We start from the raw sequence: 23903 nt of genomic DNA on the forward strand, positions 1-23903 counted from the left end.
AGTGCTCAAACAAATCCATACTGGGCAGCTACAATCCATAAATGGGCAGTCCAAAGTACGACTGTCACGCAATACATTACATCAACCTGTCCACTAAGATTTGTTGCCTCATTTCTCCACTTGACATCTCAGGGGGCCATTGAGTGGGTAGCCAAATTTGACATCCCATTATAAGCTTATCCTGTTGTACAAAAGTGGTAGAACTTCCCAAGTAGGTTTATATTTCCTTAAGAATGCTAATAATTATATACTTTAGCCAGGAAAACTAACCATGAAGAAAAACAGGTTCACTCCCAAGTGCACTTTGTCACCATTGGGTAAGGATAAGATCTGGCTTGACTCTGATGCTTGCACTGTTAAAAGAGCCTAGATCATACAGTCTTCTTAGGCAAGTGATCTGGAGTGGCTGTATGTTATCAAATCTTATCCTATTAATTTTTCACCTTATTGATCAGGTAAAACTCTCCATTAAGAAAATCAATTTCTGCATGAAGATAGTGGGTCTCTTTGAGAATCTGGAGGGTTATGACATGGTTTGTTACATAGTGTGATTTTAATTACATTATTGACTAGGAATTGGAGTGCAATGTCTAAATTTCTACAATTTCTAAAAGAAGAAATTTAATTTCTACAATTTCTAAATTTAGAAATTTAGAGTCCAGAAATCTATTTCCTCCTTAAATATATTCAGTGACTTGGCCTCCACAGCCTTCTGTGGTAGAGAATTCTATACGTTCACCACCCTCTGAGTTAAGAAGGTTCTCCTCATCTCAGTCCTAAATTACGGTCTATCCCGTATCCTGAAACTGTGACCCCTTGTTCTAGAACCCCCCCGCCAGCCAGAGGAAATATCATCCCTTCACCCAGTCTGTCCATCCCTGTCAGAATTTTATATGTTTCAATGAGATCTCCTCTCATTCTTCTAAATTCCAGTGAATACCGGCCTAGTTGGCTCAATCTCTCCTCATACGACAATCCTGCCTTCCCAGGAATCGCTGCATTCCCACTATGGTAAGTATATCTTTTCCTAAGTAAGGAGACCAAAATTGCACAAAATATTCCAGGTATGGTCTCACCAAGGCCCTGTACAACTGCAGTAAGACATCCTTGCTCCTATACTCAAATCCTCTCATAATGAAGATCAACATACTATTTGCCTTCTTAACTGCTTGTTGCACCTGCATGCTTGCTTTCAGTGATTGATGTATAAGGACACCCAGGTCCCTTTGTACATCAACATTTCCCAATCTATCACCATTTAAATAACACTCTGCCATTCTGTTTTTCCTACCAAAGTGGATAACTTCACACTTATCCACGTTATACTGCCATGTATTTGCCCACTCACTCGAATTGCCTTGAAGCCTCTTAACACCCTCCTCATCGCTCACATTCCCACCAAGTTTCGTGTCGTCAGCAAACTTGGAAATATTACATTTGGTTCCCTCATCTAAATCATTGATACACATTGTGAACAGCTGGGGCCCAAGCGCTGATCCCTGCAGTAACCACTAGTCACCACCTGCCACTCCGTAAAAGCCCCATTTATTCCTACTCTGTTTCCTTCTGCTAACCAATTCTCAATCCATACCAATATATTACCCCCAATCCCAAGTGCTTTAATTGTACACACTAACCTCTTACGTGGGACTTTATCAAAAGCTTTCTGAAAATCCAAATATACCACGTCCACTGGATCTCCCTTATCTATTCTGCTCTTTTTATACATCCTCAAAAAACTCCAGTAGTTTTGTCAAATATGATTTCCCTTTCATAAATCCATGTTAACTTTGTCTAATCCCATTGATATCTTCTAAGTGTTCTAAGACAACTGAATGCCTGAAAGTAGTCTCTGGTCTGATAAGTATGAAAGCATTGAACTTGGGAACTAAATTTAAATGTGCAAGAGTGTGGTAAATAAGATTGGTGAGCTACAGGCACAGATTACCATGTGGAAATATGATATAGTTATAACTCAAAGAACGGGAGGCCTGGGTATTAAACATTACTGAATACAAGGTGTTGAGGGAAATAGGGAAGGGGGTGGGTCGCAGTATTAATTAAGGATAATATTGCAGCGAGTGCGAGAAAGAGAGGGAGAGAAAATGTCTCAGAGGGGTCAAAGACAAAATCTATTTGGCTAGAGCTAAGAAACAAAGAAGGTGCAATTATATTGCTCAGTCTAGCCTATAGGCCACCAACCAGTGGGAAAGATGTAGCTAAACAAATTTGCAAGGAAATTACAGAGTGGTGCAAGAATTAGAGAATAGTTATAATGGGAGACTTTAATTATCTGAATATAGACTGGGAGAGTAGTAGTGTAAAGGACAGAGAGGGGAAAGAGTTCCTAGAGCGTTTTCAAGAAAATTTTCTACAGCAATATGTTTACAGTCTAATGAGAAAGAAAACATCACGATATCTGGTTCTTGGGAATGGAGTGGGCCAAGTGGATCAAGTGTTAGTAGGGGACAGTGATCTTGTATCATAAGGTTTAGGTTGGTTATGAAAAAGGACAAGGAACAATCCAGAGTAGGAATAATTAACTGGAGGAAAGCCAACTTCAGTGGAGTGAGAATGGATCTGGCCAAGACCAAACGGAATCAAAGATTCGCAGGCAAAACAGTATCCAAACAATGGGCTGCATTTAAAGAGATCATTCAGACACAGACCAGGTATATTCACATGAAGTGGAAATGCAGGGCGAACAAGTCTAGAGCTCCATAGATGACACAAGTGATAGATATTAAGAAGAAAGAGAAAAAGAAAAAGCAGGCTTATGACAGATGTCAAGTGGACAATACAACCGAGACTCAAGCTGAATGTAGAAGGTTCAGAGGGGAAGTGAAAAAGCATATAAGAGAAAGAGAGTATTAAAAGAGACTAGCCGCTAATATAAAAGGGAATCCAAAAGTCTTCTATTGGCATTTAAATAGTGAAAATAAAGATAAAAAGGATTGGGACTGATTAGTACCAAAAAGGGGATTTACTCATGGAGGCAGGGAGCATGGCTAAGGTATTAAATGAATACTGGGCATCTACCTATACCAAAAAACAAGATGCTACACAGGTCATGCTGAAAGAGAACCTATTCAGACACTTGAAGGGTTTAAAAATTTTAAGGTGGTAGTATAGGATAGGCTGTCTGATTTAATGGAGGTATCCAAAATTATGAGGGGTCTGGACAGAGTAGATACTGCCTGAAAGTATAGTGGAGGTGGGTTGAATTGAGGCATTCAAGAGGGAATTGGGTTGTTATATGAAAAGAAACAATGTGCAGGGCTGCGAGGAGAAGACACGGAGTAGCACGAGGTAAATTGTTCCTACCTAGAGCTGGCACAGACACGATGGGCTGTATGGCCTCCTGCCGTGTTGTAATAACTGTGATTCTGTGAATTAAAGGAGAATCTAGCACAAAGGTTTCTTCTTAAACCTCACTAGGTGTTCCAAGAGTTTCTTCACCCAAGTGAGGGGTATTATGCGAGTAAATTTGCCTAATTTTTAGGAATGCCCACCAAGGCTGCCCATGTTGGAAGACACTGTGATTTTCGGGCATGATGAGTGGCATGAGCGAACAATATGGCGCGATCGGTTTCACGACAGCATGAAACCAGTTCGTGATTGTCCGCTCAGTCCGCCGATGAGCCACAACCTCAGAAGGGGCAGCTGGGGCTCCCACACATGCCGCCCAAGAGCCACAGCGAGCCGTCGCAGGCCGGTGCCTAGCAACACCCAAAGTCAATAGACACCGCCTTTCGTTCCTGCAGATGACCGAGAACCAGTGTCGCCAAAGACCACGCATGTCTAGGGAACTGGTTGGTCACATCTGCCAGCTAATGCAGGATTTGGCGCCACAGGGACATGAAGGGCATCCACCTCCAGTAGCCGTGAAAAAGTGAATGAGGCACTCAATTTCTACGCCGATAGCTGCTTTCAATCTACACAGGTGACCTCTGTGGGATCTCTCAAGCCTCCACCCACAAATGCATCCATGAGGTCATAGATGCCATCTTTACGAGGGCACACAAGTTTGTGCATTTCACCCGGGACCAGAACAGCCAGGATGCAAGAGCGATTGGATTCGTCCAGATCTCGGGTTTCCCATAAGTGCAGGGTGCAATCGACTGCGCTCATGTGGCGCTCAGGTCTCCACTGCATCACACGGTTGACTACATCAACCTGCAAGGGGTTCCATTCGCTGAATGTGCAGCTGGTGTGCGACCATCAGAAACGCATCCTGCAGGTGTGCGCACGGTTTCCAGGGAGTGTACACGACGCCTACATCCTCAGTTGGTCACAGGTCCCTGGAGTCTTCCAGGGTCCACAGAAGCTGCAGGGATGACTCCTCAGGGACAAGGGCTACCCGCAGAGGCCATGGCTGATGATACCCGTGTGGCGGCCTCAGACTGTAGCAAAGCGACGCTATAATAAGGCTTATGCTGCAGCTCGCAACTTGGTGGAGCAGACCATTGGGATGCTGATGAGGTGGTTCCAGTGCCTGGACCAGTCTGGTGGAGCCCTGCAATATAGCCTGCAGAGGAGGTCACACATCGTCGTCGTCTGCTGCACCCTTTATAACCTGGCGCTGCAATGGGGAGAGGAGCTGGCTGAGGAGGAGATGGAGGAGCTGCACGCCTCCTCCGATGAGGTCGCCGCCGATGGGGATCAGGGTGAGGATGTCCTCGGAGGTGACAGTGCTGGGGATGGGGCCCTCGCACTGGCTAGATGAGGCAGGTGCACTCAGCTGGCACTCATAGCCACTAGATTTGTGGAGCATGACGACGATATGCAGTGAGATGACCCCATAGATCCTCACATCGCATCAGTGAATGTTTGACTCGTCTAGCTTCTGACAGCGCAAATACCCTCCCTGAGAATGCCCCTGTCCTGGAGATGCAGTGGAGGCCCTAATAGACGCTCAATTGCAGGAGGATGATGACGACGTGCAATGAGGACACTCCATAAATCCTCATATAGCCTCTGAGAATGTCTGACTCCTGTCTGGCTGAGGGCAGATTGCTTGCGCTCTGTGGTCAGGATCACAGCCATGAAACTTTAGAAGCATCTGATCCTTTGTCCATCTTAAGCACCTGAACCCTTCAGGAGCACAGCATCAGTGGTCACAGATGCTGAAGAGATGGGGGCCAGCCCGTCCTTAAAAGGTGCTAAGAGCACACTAAGAGAATGAGAGAACTCTGTGGCGCCTGCTCACTACATTCTGGCAGCAATGACAAGCACCACCAAGATGCAGACATTAATAATCTTTCCAGGGAAAATAAGAAATAGGAACAGGAGTAGATCATTCAGCCCCTCGAGTCTGCTCTTCCATTCAATAAGATCATGGCTGATCATCTCGTGTTTCGATTTCCACATTCCCATCTACCCCTGATAACCTTGTTAATTCTTGTTAGGCAAGGGAATCAATCTACCTCTGCCTTAAAAATATTCAATGACCCCGCCTCCACCACCTTCCGATAGAGAGAGTGTTCCAGTCGCACAACCCTCAGAAAAAAAAATCTCCTCATCTCTGGCCTAATAGGACAACCCGTAATTTTAAAACAGTGCCCCCTAATTCTGGAATCACCCGCAAGAGGAAACATCCTTTCAACATCCACCTTGTCAAGGCTGTTCAAGATCTTGTATACTTCAATCAAGTCACCCCTCATTCTTCTGAACTCCGGTGGAAACAAGCCCAGTCTGTCCAACTTTTCCTCATAAGACAACCCACTCATTCCAGGTATCAACCTTGTAAACCTCCTCTGAGCCGCCTCCAATGTATTTACATCCTTCCTTAAATAAGGAGACCAAAACTGCACACAGTATTCAAGGTGCAGTCTCACCAATGCCCTGAAAAAGTGAAGCATAACATCCTTATTTTTATGTTCAATCCCTCTCGTAATAAAGGATAGCATTCTATTAGCCTTCTTAATGACTTGCTGTACCTGCATACTAACTTTTTGTGACTCATGCACTACAACACCTAGATCCCTGTGCACCTCAGAATTATGCAGCCATTCTCCATTTACGTAATACTCTGCTTTTTGGTTCTTCATGCCAAAGAGAACAACTTCACGTTTTCCCACTTTAAACTCCATTTTCCAGATCTTTGCCCACTCACTCAGTCACTATACCCATCTATAACTTCCTCATGTCCTCTTCACAACACTTTCCTACCTATCTTTGGATCATCTGCAAACTTAGCTACCATGTCTTTACTCTCCTCATCTAAGTCATTGATGTAAATCATAAAAAGTTGAGGCCCCAACACAGATCCCTGTGGGACTCCACTCGTCACATCCTGTCAATCTGTAAAAGACCCATTTATGCATACTCTCTGCCAGCGGGCCAGCCAGCCAATCTTCTATCCATGCTAATATGTTTCCCCCTACATCATGTGCTTTTGTTTTTCGTAATAACCTTTGCTGTGGCACCCTATCAAATGCCTTCTGGAAATCCAAGTACAGTACATCTACAGGCTCCCTTTTATCCATCGCGCATATTATTCCTTCAAAAAACTCCAATAAATTGGTTAAAAATGATTTTCCTTTCACAAAACCATGCTGCCTCTTCCTAATTGTCTTGAGCTCTTCTAAGTGCCCAGCTATAACCTCGTTTATGATCGATTCTAACAACTTCCCCTCCACAGATGTCAAGCTAACTGGCCTATAGTTTCCTGCCTCCCTCCCTTCTTGAACAAAGGGGTTATATTTGCTACTTTCCAGTCTGATAGAACCTTTCCAGAATCTAGCAAATTTTGGACAATTATCAGTGCATTGACTACCTCATTAGCCATCACTTTTAAGACCCTAGGACATAGTCCATCGGGACAGAGACTTGCTAGCCCACAGCTCCATCCATTTGCTCAGTACCCCGTTTCCCTAGTGATTTCAATTTCGCCAAGTTCCTCTCTCCCTTTCACCTCCTTTGATTAACAGTGCACCTTTACCTAGCTTCCTATTCTTCTTGAGTGCTGTGTACCTCTCAATATTCAGGACCCAACCTTTGTCATCCTGCAGCCAGGTCTCCGTAATTGCTATCAGGTCATATTTATTTACTTCAGCGTGGGCCATAAATTCATTTACTTTGTTATGAATGCTACGCACATTCAGATTGAGAGCCTTCAGTTTTGTCTTTTTGTTACCTTTGTAACATCTAGTCTTGACTGTTGATGTATTCTTTGGTTTTTTTCTCTTTGTCTCTTCCTGCCATTCTCTGACCCTCATTTCTCATATTACTATTTTGCTCTCCTGTCTTGACTCTACACCTTGAATTGCTACCTCTACCCAAGCTTGATCCTTCACCCCTTTTGTTTAATTTAAAGCCCTCTCTACTTACCTGGTTATGCAATTTGCGAGGACACTCGTCCCAGCATGGTTCAGGTGTAAACCATCCCAATGGTACAGCTCCCATTTTCCCCAGTACTGATGCCAGTGCCCCACAAACTGCAACCCACTTCTCCCACACCAGTCGTTGAGCCACGCAATCGTCTCTCTAATCTTATTTGCCCTATGCCAATTTGCACGTGGCTTAGGTATTAATCCAGAGATTATTACCTTTGAGGTTCTGCTTATTAATTTGGTACCTAGCTCCTCATTCTGACTTTGCAGAACCTCTTTCCTAGTTCTACCTATGTCATTGGTACCTACATGGGCCACGACAACTGGATCCTCCCCCTCCCACTGCAAGTTCCTCTCCAGCCCTGAGCAGACATCCCAAACCCTGGCACCGGCAAGCAACATAGCTGTCTGGACTCTCGCTCTTCGCTGCCAAAGAACGATGTCAATCCCCCTCACTATAGTGTCCTTGACTACCACTATATTTCTTTTTGCTCCCCCAGCTTGAACGGCTTCCTGTAGCACAGTGCCATGGCCAGTCAGCTCATCCACCTTGCAGACCTCGTTTTCATGCACACAAGTTGTGAGCGCCTCATGCCTTTTGACAAAGTCTGAGGCTCCTCCACTACTGTCTGCTCAGTCCCAATACCTGACTCACTGACAGTCACATCTTCCTGTCCCTCACTGCTGACCAAAACAATGACCCTGATCTAAGAGGTATGACTGCCTTCCAGAACATAAGAACTAGGAGCAAGAGTAGGCAATTCAGCCCCTCGAGCCTGCCTGCCATTCATTACGATCATGGCTGATCTCATTTTGGCCTCAACTCCAGTTTCCCGCCCTCTCCCCATAACCTTTCAACCCATTACTAATTAAAAATCTGTCTGTCTCCTCCTTAAATTTATTCAGCATCCCGGCATCCACTGCACTCTGAGGTAGTGGATTCCACAGATTCATGACCCTTTGAGAAAAGTAATTCCTCCTCATCTCTGATTTAAATCTACCACCCCTTAGCCTAAAACTATCTAAATCTTGTTCTAGAATGCCCCAGAAGGGGAAACATCCGCTCCATGTCTACTTTGTCTATCCCCTTTAGCATCTTATATACCTCAATTAGACCTCCTCCCATCCTTCTAAACTCTAGCGAGTATAGGCCTAAATTGCTCAATCTCTCCTCATAAGGCATCTCTGGAATCAATCTAGTGAACCTCCTCTGAACCACCTCCAGTGCAACTATATCCTTCCTCAAGTAAGGGGACCAAAACTGTGCACAGTACTCCAGGTGCAGTCTCACCAATGCCTTGTACAGTTGCAACAACACTTCCCTATTTTTATACTCTATTCCTTTAGCAATGAATGCCAAACAATGCTGCACTCGCCCAGTACTGTGTCAGTCTAGATTATGAGTTTAAGTTTTGAATTGAACCTTTTGAATCAGAGGCAACAATGCAACCAAGGCTGAATGTATCTGCAATATAATCAAGTACAAGATTATTGGACAAATATGTAGACATTCTGGATTTTACAGCAAGATGGAGAGCAGTTCTATTAAAACAAAAATATCAAATCCATGATTACAGGCTGTAACATTAATAAAACACCTAAAATGACACAGCAAACAAGATGATAGTTTTTGTAAAGAAAAGCTTCTAATCTTTTCCAGATTGAATTTCTCCAATGTCTGCCAGTAATCTATTGGTTACCCGGCTTCTTGTGTTTGATGAATTTGTGCTGATCAAGGCATCGGAACTATATATAGGGTTAAATCCAAATAAACCTCCGGTCTCATTATTCTAAACTCAGAAGAGCTCTCATGTTTCATTTCCTGAACCAGCAATCCTTGTAGAGGGTTTCTTTGTGCAAGACTATTTGTGGAAAAGTTTGGTTCTGGAGACCCTGAAATACAGTGGAGACAACTTGGTCAGCCAAATCTGTCTGAACTAGATTCAAATCCAAAGAACGTTGTTCCTTTGCTAATGTCCCGCACAGTACTTTGCAAACACATTACCATCGATTAGTTCCAAGCAATCTGTGATTATAGCCTAAAATGTTCATTCTTCTGTAACATATGGATATCATTTTGAACTGACATCTGGCACAAAAACTCATCCCATATACAATTCAAATTAGATTGAAGAATATTTTGAACAGGTTGGATTTAAAAGACTAATTTCACTCACTTAACTGATTCAAAATAGGATTCAGATCTGAAATGATTAACCTGTTGGGGCCATTCAAACTTAGTATTTTTGAATGTATTTATCTTTTATGAAATTTAATTTTACAGTCAGCACAAGATTAACAGGAACAGAAGTAACCAATGGACAAAAGCAGTTTTTTTTTTTCTTTTTCCAGATCTTTTACCTCTTCTCGAAGCAGTACTGGCTCACGGAGTCAACAAACTACTGTGGCAACAGTTAATCTGGATCTGGGTCTAACTGGACCTTCTCCACCACATACTGCATTGTCCCCGGGAACTCGGTCCAGCAGCGTAAAAAGTGGGTCTTCTCGTGCCCATAGCCATAAGAGCCAATAGCCGACTGAATCAAGAAGTTATGATTTACTAAGAGATTTTAAATTAATGGTTAAAAGCACTAAACAAAAATTATAGCAGTATGTCTTCAATACTCCTCCATATACAGAATTTATTACATTTTAGAAGTCCATAGTGTGCAGTATAACCAACAGTACATGTAACAATTTCTTGAGAATGAAAATAAATTCACAGATTCAAACCTGGTTTTCAATTTTACTTAATAGTGACCAGTCTTACTACTGCATTGTGGTTTTTTTTTAAGAAACCAATTCAGGAGGAGTAAATAGCTATGCAACTACCCTATTATTGGAAATGGTAAATGAATTGTATGACCATCCAAACACATTTTCAAAGAAAGGTTTGGAATATAATTGTGCTCCACAATTTGTTTATGAACTGAATCTATGTAGGGGTCAGTCCAGAGATTATTCACGGTGCTACCACTGTAATAACTTGAGTCTGAGTGGTGCAAAATTGGGCTCAAGTTCCAAATTGCACTGAACATTATTTCCCACTTCCACTATAGAGAAATCTACATTACAAGTAGAAAGCGTGTGGAAACCTGAAACCTTTTCCGGAGGGAAGGCCACATTGAAGACTAGTCTACCATCATGATTGTACTACATATTTGGAATCTTACTAGTTTGTATGGTTTCATCTAAGAACAAATGCCAGTCTGTGGTGAGCTGGTTGGTGATTAGGAAAGCAGGGAAGAAATATCAGGGTTGTTCCTCCTCCCTAATTTCTCTTGAGCTGCCCCTCCTGGAAAGACATACATGGACATCAGGTTAAGGACAGGATTATCAATTGTGGTGTACTCTCTGGTTGAATCGCATGCCTCCATTTACTGTCTAGGCTCACACATGAAGAATGACCACTTGAATTAAGTACCAAAGTGGTTCCTGTAGAACATAGCCTAGTAAAAGAGTCATCAGCTCCAGCTGAAGATAACGTACATGAAAAGGATGAGCAAAGAAGGAGTACCAATCGCTATCCAATTTTTTTTTAAAAAGCAGACAATTGGAGGAAGCAGTTGATTTGATGAGGCCCGAGAGGAACTGGGAGGAAGAACAACCCTGATATTTCTCCCCACTTTCCCAATCACCACCCAAGTCACCACAGACTGGCATGTGTTCTTAGATGAAACCATACAAACAGTCATGATAGTAGACTAGCCTTCAACATGGCCTTTGTGACGGTGTAATCAGGAAACGATCACTTTGTTTTCAGGTTGCCACAAGAGGCCCGAGTAAAGTAGCCTGCATCATAAAAATAGCCCCCACCATCAGATCCCAAATTTGATTATGGTTTGACCCCAGTCCAGTTACTGAATTTTTAAATAAGTGATCCCAAGTAAAAGATGTTATTTGAGGTACATGAATACATAACTTCTTTAGTAAAACAATGTTTCTATCACATGGTGAATACACATGGGAAGCACTTCATACTACACAAGTAATGAGGTCTATATAACCCAAGTTGTGTTCCACCACTGCAGAGTTTCAGTTTCTACTTACTTTAACATACACTATTTCCACTGAAAAGGACAGGCATTAAGCAACAGCAACATAGGCGTCAAAGACAACTGAAAAAAAAAATGATTGCTATAGGCAAGAACTGACAAATATTCTTTCAATTAAGTATTCTAAATAAAACATTGCCAGATTTCGCCAACTGTTGTTCATCTCAACTTCAACACACAAGTCAGCTGTCCTTTTTTATTTTGTTTTCCTGCTCATTAGTTTATGCTTTCTTCTTTCATTTGAAATGGGGGAAGTGGGTATGGAACAATTTGTTGCTTGTCAGTTAATTGATGAGTACCAGCAAAGATTTCTGTGTAATTTGCAGGTGAATGTTACGGTCTGATGCAGGAATATGCTATGAAGCAAGGTAAGGGGGGCATGCAACAGAGAACCACTGTCCTCAGAGTTCTCTATTGTTTATCTTGTATTTGTTATTGGGTGGAAAGTGATGGGTGGAATAGCAGGGGAAGGAGCCATCATTGGCTACAGGCTGAATTTGAGGCAAGCATTACAGGGAAAATGTGCTTTGAGCAGCTCCTTTTCTGTTCCCTCAAACCCCAGCCTCAATCGTGCTGTCTTCATTCTCTGACTCCCATCATTTCCCTTATTCCTCCACCTTATCACCACTCCTCCATATCACTCCTCACGATCTCCATTTCTGCCCCCTTTGAACTACCTGCTCAATTTCTCCACTCCCTCTTCTCACTCACCTCACCCTTAATGTTCCAATCACCAGGCATGCCTAAATATGAGGTGTCAGCCTGGTGAAGCTATAATACAGGACTACTTGCGTGCCAAACAGCATTAAGCAGCAAGTGATAGAGCTAAGTGACCCCCCAACCAACAGATCAGATCCAAGCTCTGCAGTCCTGCCACATCCAGTCATAAATCGTGGTGGACAATTAAACAACTCACTGGAGGAGAGGGCCCCACAAATATCCCCATCGTCAATGATGGGGGGGCCCAGCAGATCAGTACAAAAGATAAGGCTGAGGCATTCGCTACAATCTTCAGTCAGAAGTGCCGAGTGGATGATCCACCTCGGCCTGCTCCGGAGGTTCCCAGCATCACAGATGCCAGTCTTCAGCCAATTCAATTCACTCCATGTGATATCAGGAAACAGCTAAAGGCACTGGATACTGCAATAGCTATGGGCCCTGACAATATTCCCACAGTAGTACTGAAGACTTGTGCTCTAGAACTTGCTGCGACCCTAGACAAACTGTTCCAGTACAGCTACAACATTGCCATCTACCCAGCTATGTAGAAAATTGCCCAGGAATGCCCTGTACACAAAATGCAGGAAAAATCCAGCCCTGTCAACTCCACCCCACCAGTCTACTCTCGATCATCAGTGAAGAAATGGAAGAGGTCATCAACAGTGCTATTAAGCAGCACTTGCTTAGCAATAACCTGCTCATTGATGCACAGTTTGGGTTCCGCCAGGGCCACTCAGCTCCTGACCTCATTACAGCCTTGGTTCAAACATGGACAAAGGAGCAGAACTCCAGAGGTGAGGTGAGAGTGACTGCCCTTGACATCAAGGCCACATTTGACCGAGTTTGGCATCAAAGAGCCTGAGCAAAACTGGAGTCAATGGGAATTAGGGAGAAAGCTCTCCACTGATTGGAATCATACCTAACACAAAGGAAGATGGCTGTGGTTGTTGGAGGTCAGTCATCTCAGCTTCAGGGCATCACTGCAGGAATTACTCAGCCCTCGGCCCAACCATCGTCAGTTGCTACATCAATAACCTTCCTTCATCAAAAGGTCAGAAGTGGGGATGTTTGCTGATGATTTCACAATTTTCAGCACCATTCACGACTCCTCAGAAACTGAAGCAGTCCATGTCCAAATGCAGCAAGACCTGGAAAATATCCAGGCTTGAGCTGACAAGTGGCAAGTAACATTTGCACCACACAAGTGCCAGGCAATGACCATTGCCAGCAAGAAATAATCTAACCATCGCCCCTTGACATTCAATGGCATTACCGTCACTGAATCCCCCACTATCAACATCTTGGGGGCTACCATTGACCAGAAACTGAACTGGACTAGCCATATAAATACTGTGGCTACAAGAGTAGGTCAGAGGCTAGAAATCGTGCGACGAGTAACTCACCTCCTGACTTCCCAAAGCCTGTCCACCATCTACAAGCCAGGAGTGTGATGGAATACTCCCCACTTTCCTGGATGAGTGCATCTCCCACAACACGCAAGAAGCTTGACACCATCCAGAACAAAGCAGCCCACTTGATTGGCACCACATCCACAAACATTCACTCCCACCAACACTGACACACAGTAACAGCATTGTGTATCATCTACAAGATGTACTGCAGAATTCACCAAGGCTGCTTAGACAGCACCTTCCAAACCCACGACCACTACCATCTAGAAGGACAAGGACAGCAGATACATGAGAACACCACTACCTGGAAGCTCCCCTCCAAGTCACTCACCATCCTGACTTGGAAATATATTGCTGTTCCTTCACTGTCACTGGGTCAAAATCCTGGAACTTCCTCCCTAACAGCACAGTGGGTGTACTACGGCACATGGACTGCCACGGTTCAAGAAGGCAGCTCACCACCATCTTTTCAAGGGCAATTTGGGGTGGGCAATAAATGCTGGCCCTGCCAGCGAAGCCCATATCCCATGAATGAAAAAAATTTGTACCCCACCCTCCCCAACAACTATCCCTGAGCATGTGATGAGAGGCCCAGAAGCGCACTCTCATCTTTAACCAGTTTCCTTTCTCTCTTCACTGCTTTCTTTCCTTCCTATTTTTCACACAATAGCTTTGTTTATTTTCAAAACTTTATAACAAATTAGAATATGGGTGGGAACTCTTTGCCTGCCTTGCTTAACCCTTAGATTAAGAATCCTTAATTCTTTCAAACTCCCAATTTTCTTCCTAGCTCTATTCCTGTCTGTTGCCCTGAGAGGTTCTATTTGTTTCTAAGTCAGTATTCTATTCTTTTTAAAAAGGAAAGAAATTCTGTCTTTATCCCTCATGTTTGAAATTAGAACTGGTTCCAAAAATGAGCTTTATAGCATTCACACTGGTTAGCTTCAAAACTTTATTTCGCAAATTGAACATTTGCAACAAAGACTCTTTCACCACCCCATTTCTCACCCTACTTAATACACTTTCTGAAGCTAATGGAACATAAGACAAAGTCAATAACAGGTGCAATTAGTCAAATAGCAAATAGCCATTTTCTTCATTCTCAGACCGACATAGCCTCTTATTTAAATAAGTCATAACTAAGCTTTTGAAATTCATGTTTTTTTCAAAATTACATAAAGTAAAACTATAGATTTAGAAGTACAATAAATTAGAGAAAAAAATTGAGAGATTTTAGAAAATTAAATGCCCGACACATGCTCAGACTTTGAAATTCATGTTCAGCTCACAATCTTGTGACTGATTTTTTTTTCCAGTTGTTTTTTATTCCCAAATACAGCAATTGGAATTTCTAATCTTCAAGAATTTAAACAGTTGAAAAATCTGAATTTTCATAATAACAAAATTAAATTTAGATTTAATGTGAGCTGAATAAGGATTGCAAAATCTTGTGTTTTATGGATTCAAATATATTCAAATTATTGTGCTTTCAAGTTATGGCTGTAGAAGAAATAATCCAAAGTTCTGACTTTTTACAGACAGGAGGGGGTTTAATTTCAAACAGCCCTGATTTCTCCTCTCACCACCCGTCTGTAAACAGAAAGGAGTTTCTGATTTTTGATTTTCCCCATTTGTAAATGGTGGCATATTTTCCCCAACCCCTCAGTTTTGGAGTGATGCAATCTTCCATCAATAACCCCACAGCAGACTTGAGTTAGGGTAAAATCACAGGGAGGGGGTTTCACTATGTAATCCCTGTACATTCACATAATAAAAGAGGGTTAAGGGAAATATAAGGTACAGGGCAAAGACCACACACACAAAAAAGTAAGAATTATTGTTTCACGTGAGTCCGAAGTCTAGTCAGTCACTTTCCAAGGAAGTTTCTTCCAGTTGGCTTTGTCTGGCAGAAGCCCTGGTCTTTTTCCTAGGAGCTCAGTTAAAAGCTGAGGCAGGTGAAGATGCAGCAAAGTATTCTTGTATTCTGGGAATTAGTTCACTTTGTAGGCAAAATGCAGGATTCTTTCTGGAAACCAGGCTTTGAGAGAGACGGAGGTCAGAAGCAAGCTGTTATAGCCTGGAGTCCTGTTATCTCTGAGGTTAAACAGCAATTGAAGGTGGAATTTGAAAGCTGCATAATTAAAGTGATTCAAACAGCCCAAGTCTCGGTCATGTAACAGGGTGGTTTAGGGTCAAGCCATTCCGTTATCGAGGCCCCTTGTTTGAAGCCACTGTGTTTTGAGCAGGTAACTGTGGAGCCATTACCACAATGTTGGAGATGAGGAGTCACAAATAGCTCTGCCTTTGTCCAGAGTTGGCTGGTGCAGGCATCTCGTCTATTTGTTCTTTTGTGTCGGCTTGGCTGGAATGGTCATACAAGTCACATTCCAGGAGCTTGAAAGGTTCGTCTTTGTCCATTTTTAAACAGCTCAGAAACTTCTAGAACTGCCATCATGTGGTCAGCTGCGGCCATTTTATCAGTCCAGCCATTTGTCCTTTTTTTTAAAAAAAACATTGTAAACAAGAAAGAGAAACAAATTTCTTAGATTTTTTCTTCGTGCCTTCTCGGCTTGACCCTTTGTTTAGACCTTTGCAATTAAGTATATATTCCTATTCAACAATTAAACACATAGCAAGCAGAAGGTATAAAAACGTGTTCAAACTGGACAGAGGGGCTGAGCGACAGCTTGTTGCGTGAGCTGTTACTGGTACAATCATTGGTCCAGATTTTGCAGGTAGTGGTAAAGAAATAGAGCTCGTTGCTCATTGCCCTTATTGCTTCCCAGACTCATTGTGAGCTTTTGAGCAGCAACCTACTGCCATTATTACCACCCAGACTTATTGTGGGCTTTTGAGCAGCAACTTACAGTTCCAAAAGATCATTTCAGTGCAGAACCCTCTACAAGAAATCTGTAGCATGCATAAGCAGGGCTCTTCAACCAATCAAATAGGGCTGGTGGTGGTGGAGACGATGGCGTAGTGGTCATATCACTGGATGAGTAATCCAGAGGGCCAGGCTAATGCTTTGGGGGCCAAGGTTTAAATCCCACCATGGGAGCTCATGGAATTTTAATCCAATTAATAAAATCTGGAATTGAAAGCTGGGATCAGTGATAGTGACCATGAAACTATTATCGATTGTTGTAAAACCCATCTGGCTCACCAATGTCCTTTAGGGAAGGAAATCTGCCGTCCTTACCGGGTCTGGCCTACATGCGATTCCACATCCACAGCAATGTGGTTGACTCTTAACTGCCTTCTGAAATGGCCTAGCAAGCCATTCAGTTCAAGAGCAATTAGGGATAGGCAACAAATGCTGGCCTCATCAGCAACACCCACATCTCATGAAAAAATTAAAAAAAATCAGATTGAAGACTCCTTATTGAGGCACAGAGTCCAAACTAGGAAACATAAATTAGAATATTTACTTTATTGTAAAATCATGTACAAAAAGTGAAATAAAGAAGAAAAATGGGATTAAGGGAAGGTAAAAAAGACAAAGAAAATTAAAACTCCACAGTTTTATTTTTTGTTTAAAATCAACAACAATAGTTAATGTATGAAGAAATGAGACTCCACACTTGTAAAATTAAAATCACCAAAGCCAGAAAGGCTGTTTGGTAGTAATTAACACTTAGCATGCTTTAAAAATTTTACTTATATCTGAATGCACCAGCCTTAACTGTTACTAACATGTGGACAACAAGAACTTGCATTTATTTAGCAAAAAGCATGGTCAAAGAGGTCAGGTTCCAAGGAGCATCTGAAAGAAGGAAAGAGAGGTGAAGAGATTTAGGGACATACAACTAAAGGCACGGTCGCCAATGGAGGAGTGATTAAAATTAGGAATGCTCAAGAGGCCAGAACTGGCAGAGCATAGAAATCATGTGAGGCTTATAGGGTTGGATGAGATTACAGAGATGTGTGGTAGATCACTCATTGGCAAAAACAGAAAACTCACACTTTCATTGCAACATTTCAATGCAAAGTCAATTGCTGAGGCTTTGGTGTCGCTCAGATTTCACCATTTAATAGTTTGTGCTAACAAGAGTCTTTCTTCTAACTTTCATTTACCAAACATGGTGTTAAGTTGCTGCATTTCTCTCCAACTCTATCATTATGCTTTGCAGCATTTCACACTTATGAGGCCTACTAAACTAATGCATTCAACATTTTTCTCTCATCTCATTGGGTTTCTAACATGCTGAACTGCACACATTCACAATCATCGCTCATGTGGAGCATGAATACCAGCATGGGTCTGTGCAGCTAAATGGCTTGTTTCTGTGTTGTAAATACTTTTTAAACGCTGGTCATGTTTTGGCTCATAAAAGTTTATCATTAAAATGTGCTCTATTTGCAATCACCAGTACTATTGCAACTGAAAAACTATAAAGTTATTAAGCATAGCAGAATAAACTTCTACTGCTAACAATGAACACAGAAATGACAGCTCGTGTTCTTTGGCAGAGTTATTAAATTCAGTGCAATAATGGTTTTATTGTGCATTCAAATGACATTTCATGTTACATATGATTCCACAGGTCCCTAAAATCATGGTACTAATCATCATAAAATGAAAGACGAAAACACATTTTGATTATTTGTTTTTATATGGCTGTCATCATTAGCACACATTAAGTGTATTTTTTAATTTAACAGTCCATTTTGGCAAGTAAACTTTTAACATGGCAGAGTATGGTCTGCATCACAAGAATGCTATAATTTAATACAATAAAGTTAATCCACCCAAAGCGAAGTGAGACACTATAGGGCAACGACAATACACCTGTAACTAATTAAGGATCAAAGATGATTGATGTATTTTGTAGTATGCATACTTTAATAAGGCAATCAGTAATTTTAAGGTATTTACAGGATGCAGAGTGTATTAAGTTAGGGCTCGTTACAAGAGTAAAATCAAAATTAAAATTAGTGACACATTACTGGAAAATAACAAAACATTTTTAAGACATTGGCGTGTGTAGGAAAGGTACTGCCTTTTAACTCTCTCCTCCCTTCTCCTCCAGCTCCCTTTTCATTCCTCCCACATTACTCAGCCAGGCCATTATGGATATTTTTCTACATTGTGCTCTTGGATAGTGATATGAACATGGATAAGTGGTAAGCTTGAAAGTGCATCATGCCGAATATTCCACACTGAATCTCAGTACAATTACAATTCATTTTTCACATGGGTGATTTGTTTACAACACCCTCCTCCCCAACCTCACTCCACCCCCAAATGCCCAATTCTCCAAATCAGCTATAACTTATATACATGTCTGTTACCTACCTTCCTTAACTTAGAATGTCACCAATAATACCCACAATGCTTCATATTTGTTGCCTGGTTTCTTAAATTTTCAAGTGAGTTTCCTCAGTACAGCTTGGAGGAGGATATTGCTTAATAATCTTACAAAAATATTGCCAGCTACAGTTGACTTGCTTTAATTGCCTGCCTATCTCTTGTGCTTTTTAAAACCCACACACGCCACTGTCAGACACTACATAATAGCTATTTTTTTAAACAATACTAACCCCAATATTCAATCCAACACTAACATACCACATTTAAAACCAATTCAAAGGAAAGCATGCAGACATATAATTAGAGCAAATACTAACCTTTTCTTATTGATCACTGCAATAGCTGACAACATAAATATGTAAAGAAATTATTAAGCAACTTAAAGAATTCACAATGTGCTAAGAAAACATATAGCAAATTAGAAAACTTATATCTCTGCAATCCAAATAAATAATACTTCATGCTTTATGTAAGATCTTAAAAATTAAGTGGATTCATTGCTCCTACTTGTTTTTATTAACCATATCCAACTTTCTTTCACAAGGATATTAAATGATGAATATATGAAAAATATGCCCCTATGGCAACTTATTTATGTTTCTGCTTACATTTCCCTCCATGTTCTTTCCCTTTCTCGAATTCTGCAATCTGATTGAATATTTCCAGCAGATTTTGAGGCATGCTTTTCACTGCCTTTCCTTGAGCAGAATTATGATTATGAGGGTTATCTTTGGAATTCTCCCTTTTATCACTTTCACTTTCTCCTTTCCAGTCCTTGTAACTAGCTCCACTTTCAGGTATGAAGTCCTTTCTACCATCTCCACTTTTTCCAAAATCATGTCTTTTATCTTTACTATTAGAATTATTTAACCAGGAATTTTTTCTTTCATGTTGGTAGTTATCACCTGACAAGTGTGAATATTCTAGCCCCGAAGATCCAGAGTAGTTCCAGTTGCTTTTATCACACTTTTTGCTACTATATTCATTTCCAAATTCATATTCTTGAGCCCGTTTCCTAAATTTGTCTTGGTCATTAGATATTTTGTCACACAATTCCCTGCCTTTATCTACTTTGTGCCATTTATCGTACTGGCTAGAACTATCTTGAGTTCTCGAACTATATGAAGAGTCTCTGCTATCTTCAGACCTACCTCCAAGAGGATCTAAAACTTCAACTGATGATGAGGAAATTGAACAGTACCTTCTTTTCTCCAAGATCTCTGACCACTGGTCTACTGAACTGTCATTTTTCTCCAGCAACTTTGTTACTTCCTGTTTCTGATTCAGAAAGGAAGCTGAAGTATCAGCTGGAGGAGTATACCATTCTTTCTTATTGTTGTGTGAATGATGAACTTTCTCATCACATGAACTCTTACTTAAGCGCCTCTTCTGACTGTGTGAGGAATCAGAGCGTTTCCTTCGTCGCTTCTTTGTGGATTTGTGTTTCCTAAAACGTTCAGGTGAGGGTGACGAAGTAGACCATGATGAAGATTCTGAAGAATCAGTTGAAGATGATGATGATGTTGACCTCTTTCTTTTTTTCTTCATCCTGAAAACATATAGATTATAAAATTGGCATGATTCAGAAGCAAAAGTTATCAAGATTAATTTTTGTTCAATGTTCATATTGTTACTTTCAATGCCAGATATTGCTGACATTAGCATCCAAGACAATAACTTCTGGATTTAAAAAAAAGTAGCCACTACTAAAATGAGAAGATGTTCACTAAACAAGTTGGAATTCCAAAGAGTTGTGCAATTTGTGAAATGAAGATTTAACTGTCATTTGAGGATAGACTTCCAAGGCAGGCAAGAACTGGTTAAAATTGCTACTATTAAATGTTACTAAAAACATTTCTACTTCTGGGAAAAAAAATCAAAACTTGGCAGGCCATTCCAGTGTGCAGCTAAACAGATAGAGCTGCAGGCTGACAAGTCTCTGGATCCTGAAGGACTTCATCCTAGGATCTTAAAAGAGGTGGCTAATGAGGCAGGAGACGCGTTGGTGTTAATTATCCAAAATTCCCTAGATTCTGGGAGGATTCCATCAGACTGGAAAGTAGCAAATATAACCCCTCTATTCAAGAAGGCAGGGAGGCAGAAAACAGCAAACTATTGGCCAGTTAGCTTGACATCTGTCATGGGGAAGGTATTAGAATCAATCATTAAAGGAGGTTATAGCTGGGCACTTGGAGAAACTCAAGGTAATCGGGAAGAGTCAGCATGGTTTTGTGAAAGGAAAATCCATGTTTAAACAATTTATAGGAGATCTTTGAAGGAGTAACATACGCGGTGGATAAAGGGGAGCCTGCAGACGTGCTGTACTTGGATTTCCATAAGGCGTTTGATAAGGTACCACATCAAAGGTTATTGCGGAAAATAAAAGCTCATGGGGTAGGGGGTAACCTATTAACATGGACAGAAGAATGGCTGGCTGGCAGAAAACAGTGTATGCATAAATGGGTCTATTTCTGATTGGCAGGGTGTGACAAGTCCTGCAGGGGTCTGTGCTGGAGCCTCAGCTTTTTACAATTTATATCAATGACTTAGATGAGGGGAGTGAAGGCATGTTGGCCAAATTTGCAGGTGACACAAAGGTAGGTAGGAAAGTGTGTTGTGAAGAGGAGATAATGAGGTTGCAGACAGATATGGATAGGTTGAATGAGTGGGCAAAAATATGGCAGATGGAATGTGGGAAAATGTGAATTTGTTCACTTTGGCAGGAAGAATAAAAAAGCAAGAGTATTACTTAAATGGAGAATGGCAGCAGAATTCCAAGCTGCAGAGGGATCTAGGTGTTCTCGTGCATGAGTCACAAAGAGTTAATATGCAGGTACAGCAAATAATTAAAAAGGCTAACGGATGCTATCCTTTATTACGAGAGGCATCGAACATAAAAGTAAGGATGTTATGCTTCAGTTATACATGGCATTGGTGAAACCGCTTCTCTAATATTGTATGCAGTTTTGGTCTCCTTATTTAAAGAAGGATGTAAATGTGTTGGAGGCGGTTCAGTGGAGGTTTACTAGATTGATACCTGAAGTGAGCGGGTTGTCTTATGAGGAAAGGTTAGACAGACTGGGCTTGAGACTCAGTTTAGAACAGAGAGGGGTGACTTGATTAGAGTATATAAGATCCTGAACGGTATTGACAAGGTGGACGTGGAAAGGATGCTTCCTCTTGTGGAGGAGGCCAGAACTAGGGGACACTGTTTTAAAATTAGGGGTTGCCCTTTTATTACAAAGATGAAGAGAATTTTTTTTCTCTCAGAGGGTTGTGCAATTTTGGAACACTCCGCCTCAGAAGACGGTGGAGATAGGTCACTGAATATTTTTAAGGCAGAGGTAGAAAGATTCTTGTTAGGCAAGGGAATCAAAAGTTATTGGGGGTAGATCAGAATGTGGAGCTCGAAACACAAACAGATCAACCACGATCTTAATGAATGGTGGAGGAGGCTTAAGGGACCAAATGGCCTACTTCTGCTCCTCTTTTGTATGTTCATAAATACAGCAAGTCCCCGCTTAACATTGCTCCATTTAACGTTGTTTCACTTTAACGTTGGTACATTAACGTGGCCTGTAATCTCGTCGAGTGTCTTGAGATTCATTTTAACATCGTTTCCCATGTGGCCCAATTGGTGCCATTCTGGAGCAGCCTCTCCCGCTCTCTGACCATCTGACTTGCTGCCTCTCCCCGTGCCCAATCCACCCTCTACCTGACTCGCCCTCTCACCGCTTTCCTCTCATGAACCTACGTTCCCATTCAAGATCCGATCTGAAGCTGGAACTCTGGGGTTGTGCAAATGCAGGTCCAGATGATGCACAAGAGCCAAGCTGGGGCTGTTACAATTGATGTTTTTTTTTAAAATGACTGTAGAAGCTGCTCCTTCTGCCTCACCACTCATCTCCAGAGCTCTCACTCACAATAAGGGTTCAGGAGAGAGAAGCAACGAGAGGGGGCATTTAAGAAAAAATATATAGATTATAACAGTCCCAGCTCAGCACTTCTGCACCATCATGTTCACAGCCCCAGAGCTCCAGCTTCAGATCAGATCTGGATCTTGAACGGGAACAGGAATGCAGATCCAGCAGAGGGAAGCAGTGAGAGGATGCAAGTCAGAGGATCTGCAGCAACCAGGAAGATCTGGGAGTGGGTTATTCAGGAAACAGATTCAGCAGTGAGCAGGGAGGTACTGTAAGTAGAAAGATAAATTTAAAAATAGAAAAGAAAAATGTATTTTAAACATTATTTCATTGAGCAATGTAAAATAATTATAGGCTACAATGTTTTAATGTTTTTTTCTGATAAGCAAGGTCCTACAGAATCTGGCTCCAGTTTCAACATTGATTCCTACGGGAGCCTATGTTTTACTTAATGTTGCGATTTTCAGGAATTCAACCACAAATTTAAGTGAGGGCTTACTGTAGCCCATTCCGAGTGTGCTTTTAAAAATAAGTGACACAAGAGTAAGCAGTTAAATTGAACCTCTTAGATTTGTTCCTTTTAAAATAAACTAAGTAGTAATATTTTGGACTTCAAAGACTTGCAAGGAAGACCAAAGGTAGGATTACCAATTTGCAAACACAACCAGTATCTGCTACAAAATCCAATCTTTTGATCTCGGCTATATGGATGTTATATGTAGTGACTTTCATGTTTATATTCAACTTCACTAAACATAACTTAGTATCTGCCCACTCACAATGATAATTCAAGTTAAGTAATTTGAAAATACCAGCCAAAGTAAGTATTTTATAGATTTTAATTCCACCTTTCTCGATCCAGAGAAGCATCAGTTTACCTCATTTTCTCGCATGGCATCATACAACTGCACATCTACTCTCAGTTTAGAAAATTACCTCTTTTCTTCTTTTAACAGCTTACGCAATTTCTCTGCACTTGACACCTCGATTGTTTTCTCCTCTTCTCTAGTTTCTTTTTCTTTCTTTTCAAGTGATTTCTTTTATACCCAGTCATCATGAAATTGCGGCAAAAATTAGATTTAGTTTTCAGTCAGCAACACCATTGATCACATTTGTATCCAGAAAACCGTGTCACATTACCAGTTTTA

At 41.4% G+C, this 23903-nt stretch overlaps 2 protein-coding genes across 6 annotated transcripts in view; one reads left to right on the plus strand and one right to left on the minus strand.

Annotated features, from left to right (window-relative positions):
• Positions 1-10083, plus strand: part of ccdc39 (coiled-coil domain 39 molecular ruler complex subunit) — a 126180-nt gene extending 116097 nt beyond the window's left edge. The window contains exon 20 of the mRNA XM_078563966.1: positions 9687-10083. Coding sequence (XP_078420092.1) covers positions 9687-9867 — 181 coding nt within the window. The 3' untranslated portion in view covers positions 9868-10083. The remainder of the gene's footprint in view (positions 1-9686) is intronic.
• Positions 8925-23903, minus strand: part of ttc14 (tetratricopeptide repeat domain 14) — a 45887-nt gene continuing 30908 nt past the window's right edge. The window contains exons 11-14 of one of the 5 annotated variants that reach the window (XM_078563970.1): positions 23692-23792; positions 20209-20381; positions 19150-19174; positions 9071-9227 (exon numbers count right to left, since the gene is read on the minus strand). In XM_078563970.1, the coding sequence (XP_078420096.1) occupies positions 9197-9227; positions 19150-19174; positions 20209-20381; positions 23692-23792 (330 nt within the window). In that variant the 3' untranslated portion in view covers positions 9071-9196. Of the gene's footprint in view, positions 9228-14459; positions 16017-18001; positions 20382-23691; positions 23793-23903 lie in introns of those variants that run through there. The other 4 variants (XM_078563969.1, XM_078563968.1, XM_078563967.1 and 1 more) reach the window with 4 other exon arrangements.

The sequence above is a fragment of the Cetorhinus maximus genome, chromosome 19 (genome assembly GCF_964194155.1).
Source record: "Cetorhinus maximus chromosome 19, sCetMax3.hap1.1, whole genome shotgun sequence".
Taxonomy (NCBI): domain Eukaryota; kingdom Metazoa; phylum Chordata; class Chondrichthyes; order Lamniformes; family Cetorhinidae; genus Cetorhinus; species Cetorhinus maximus.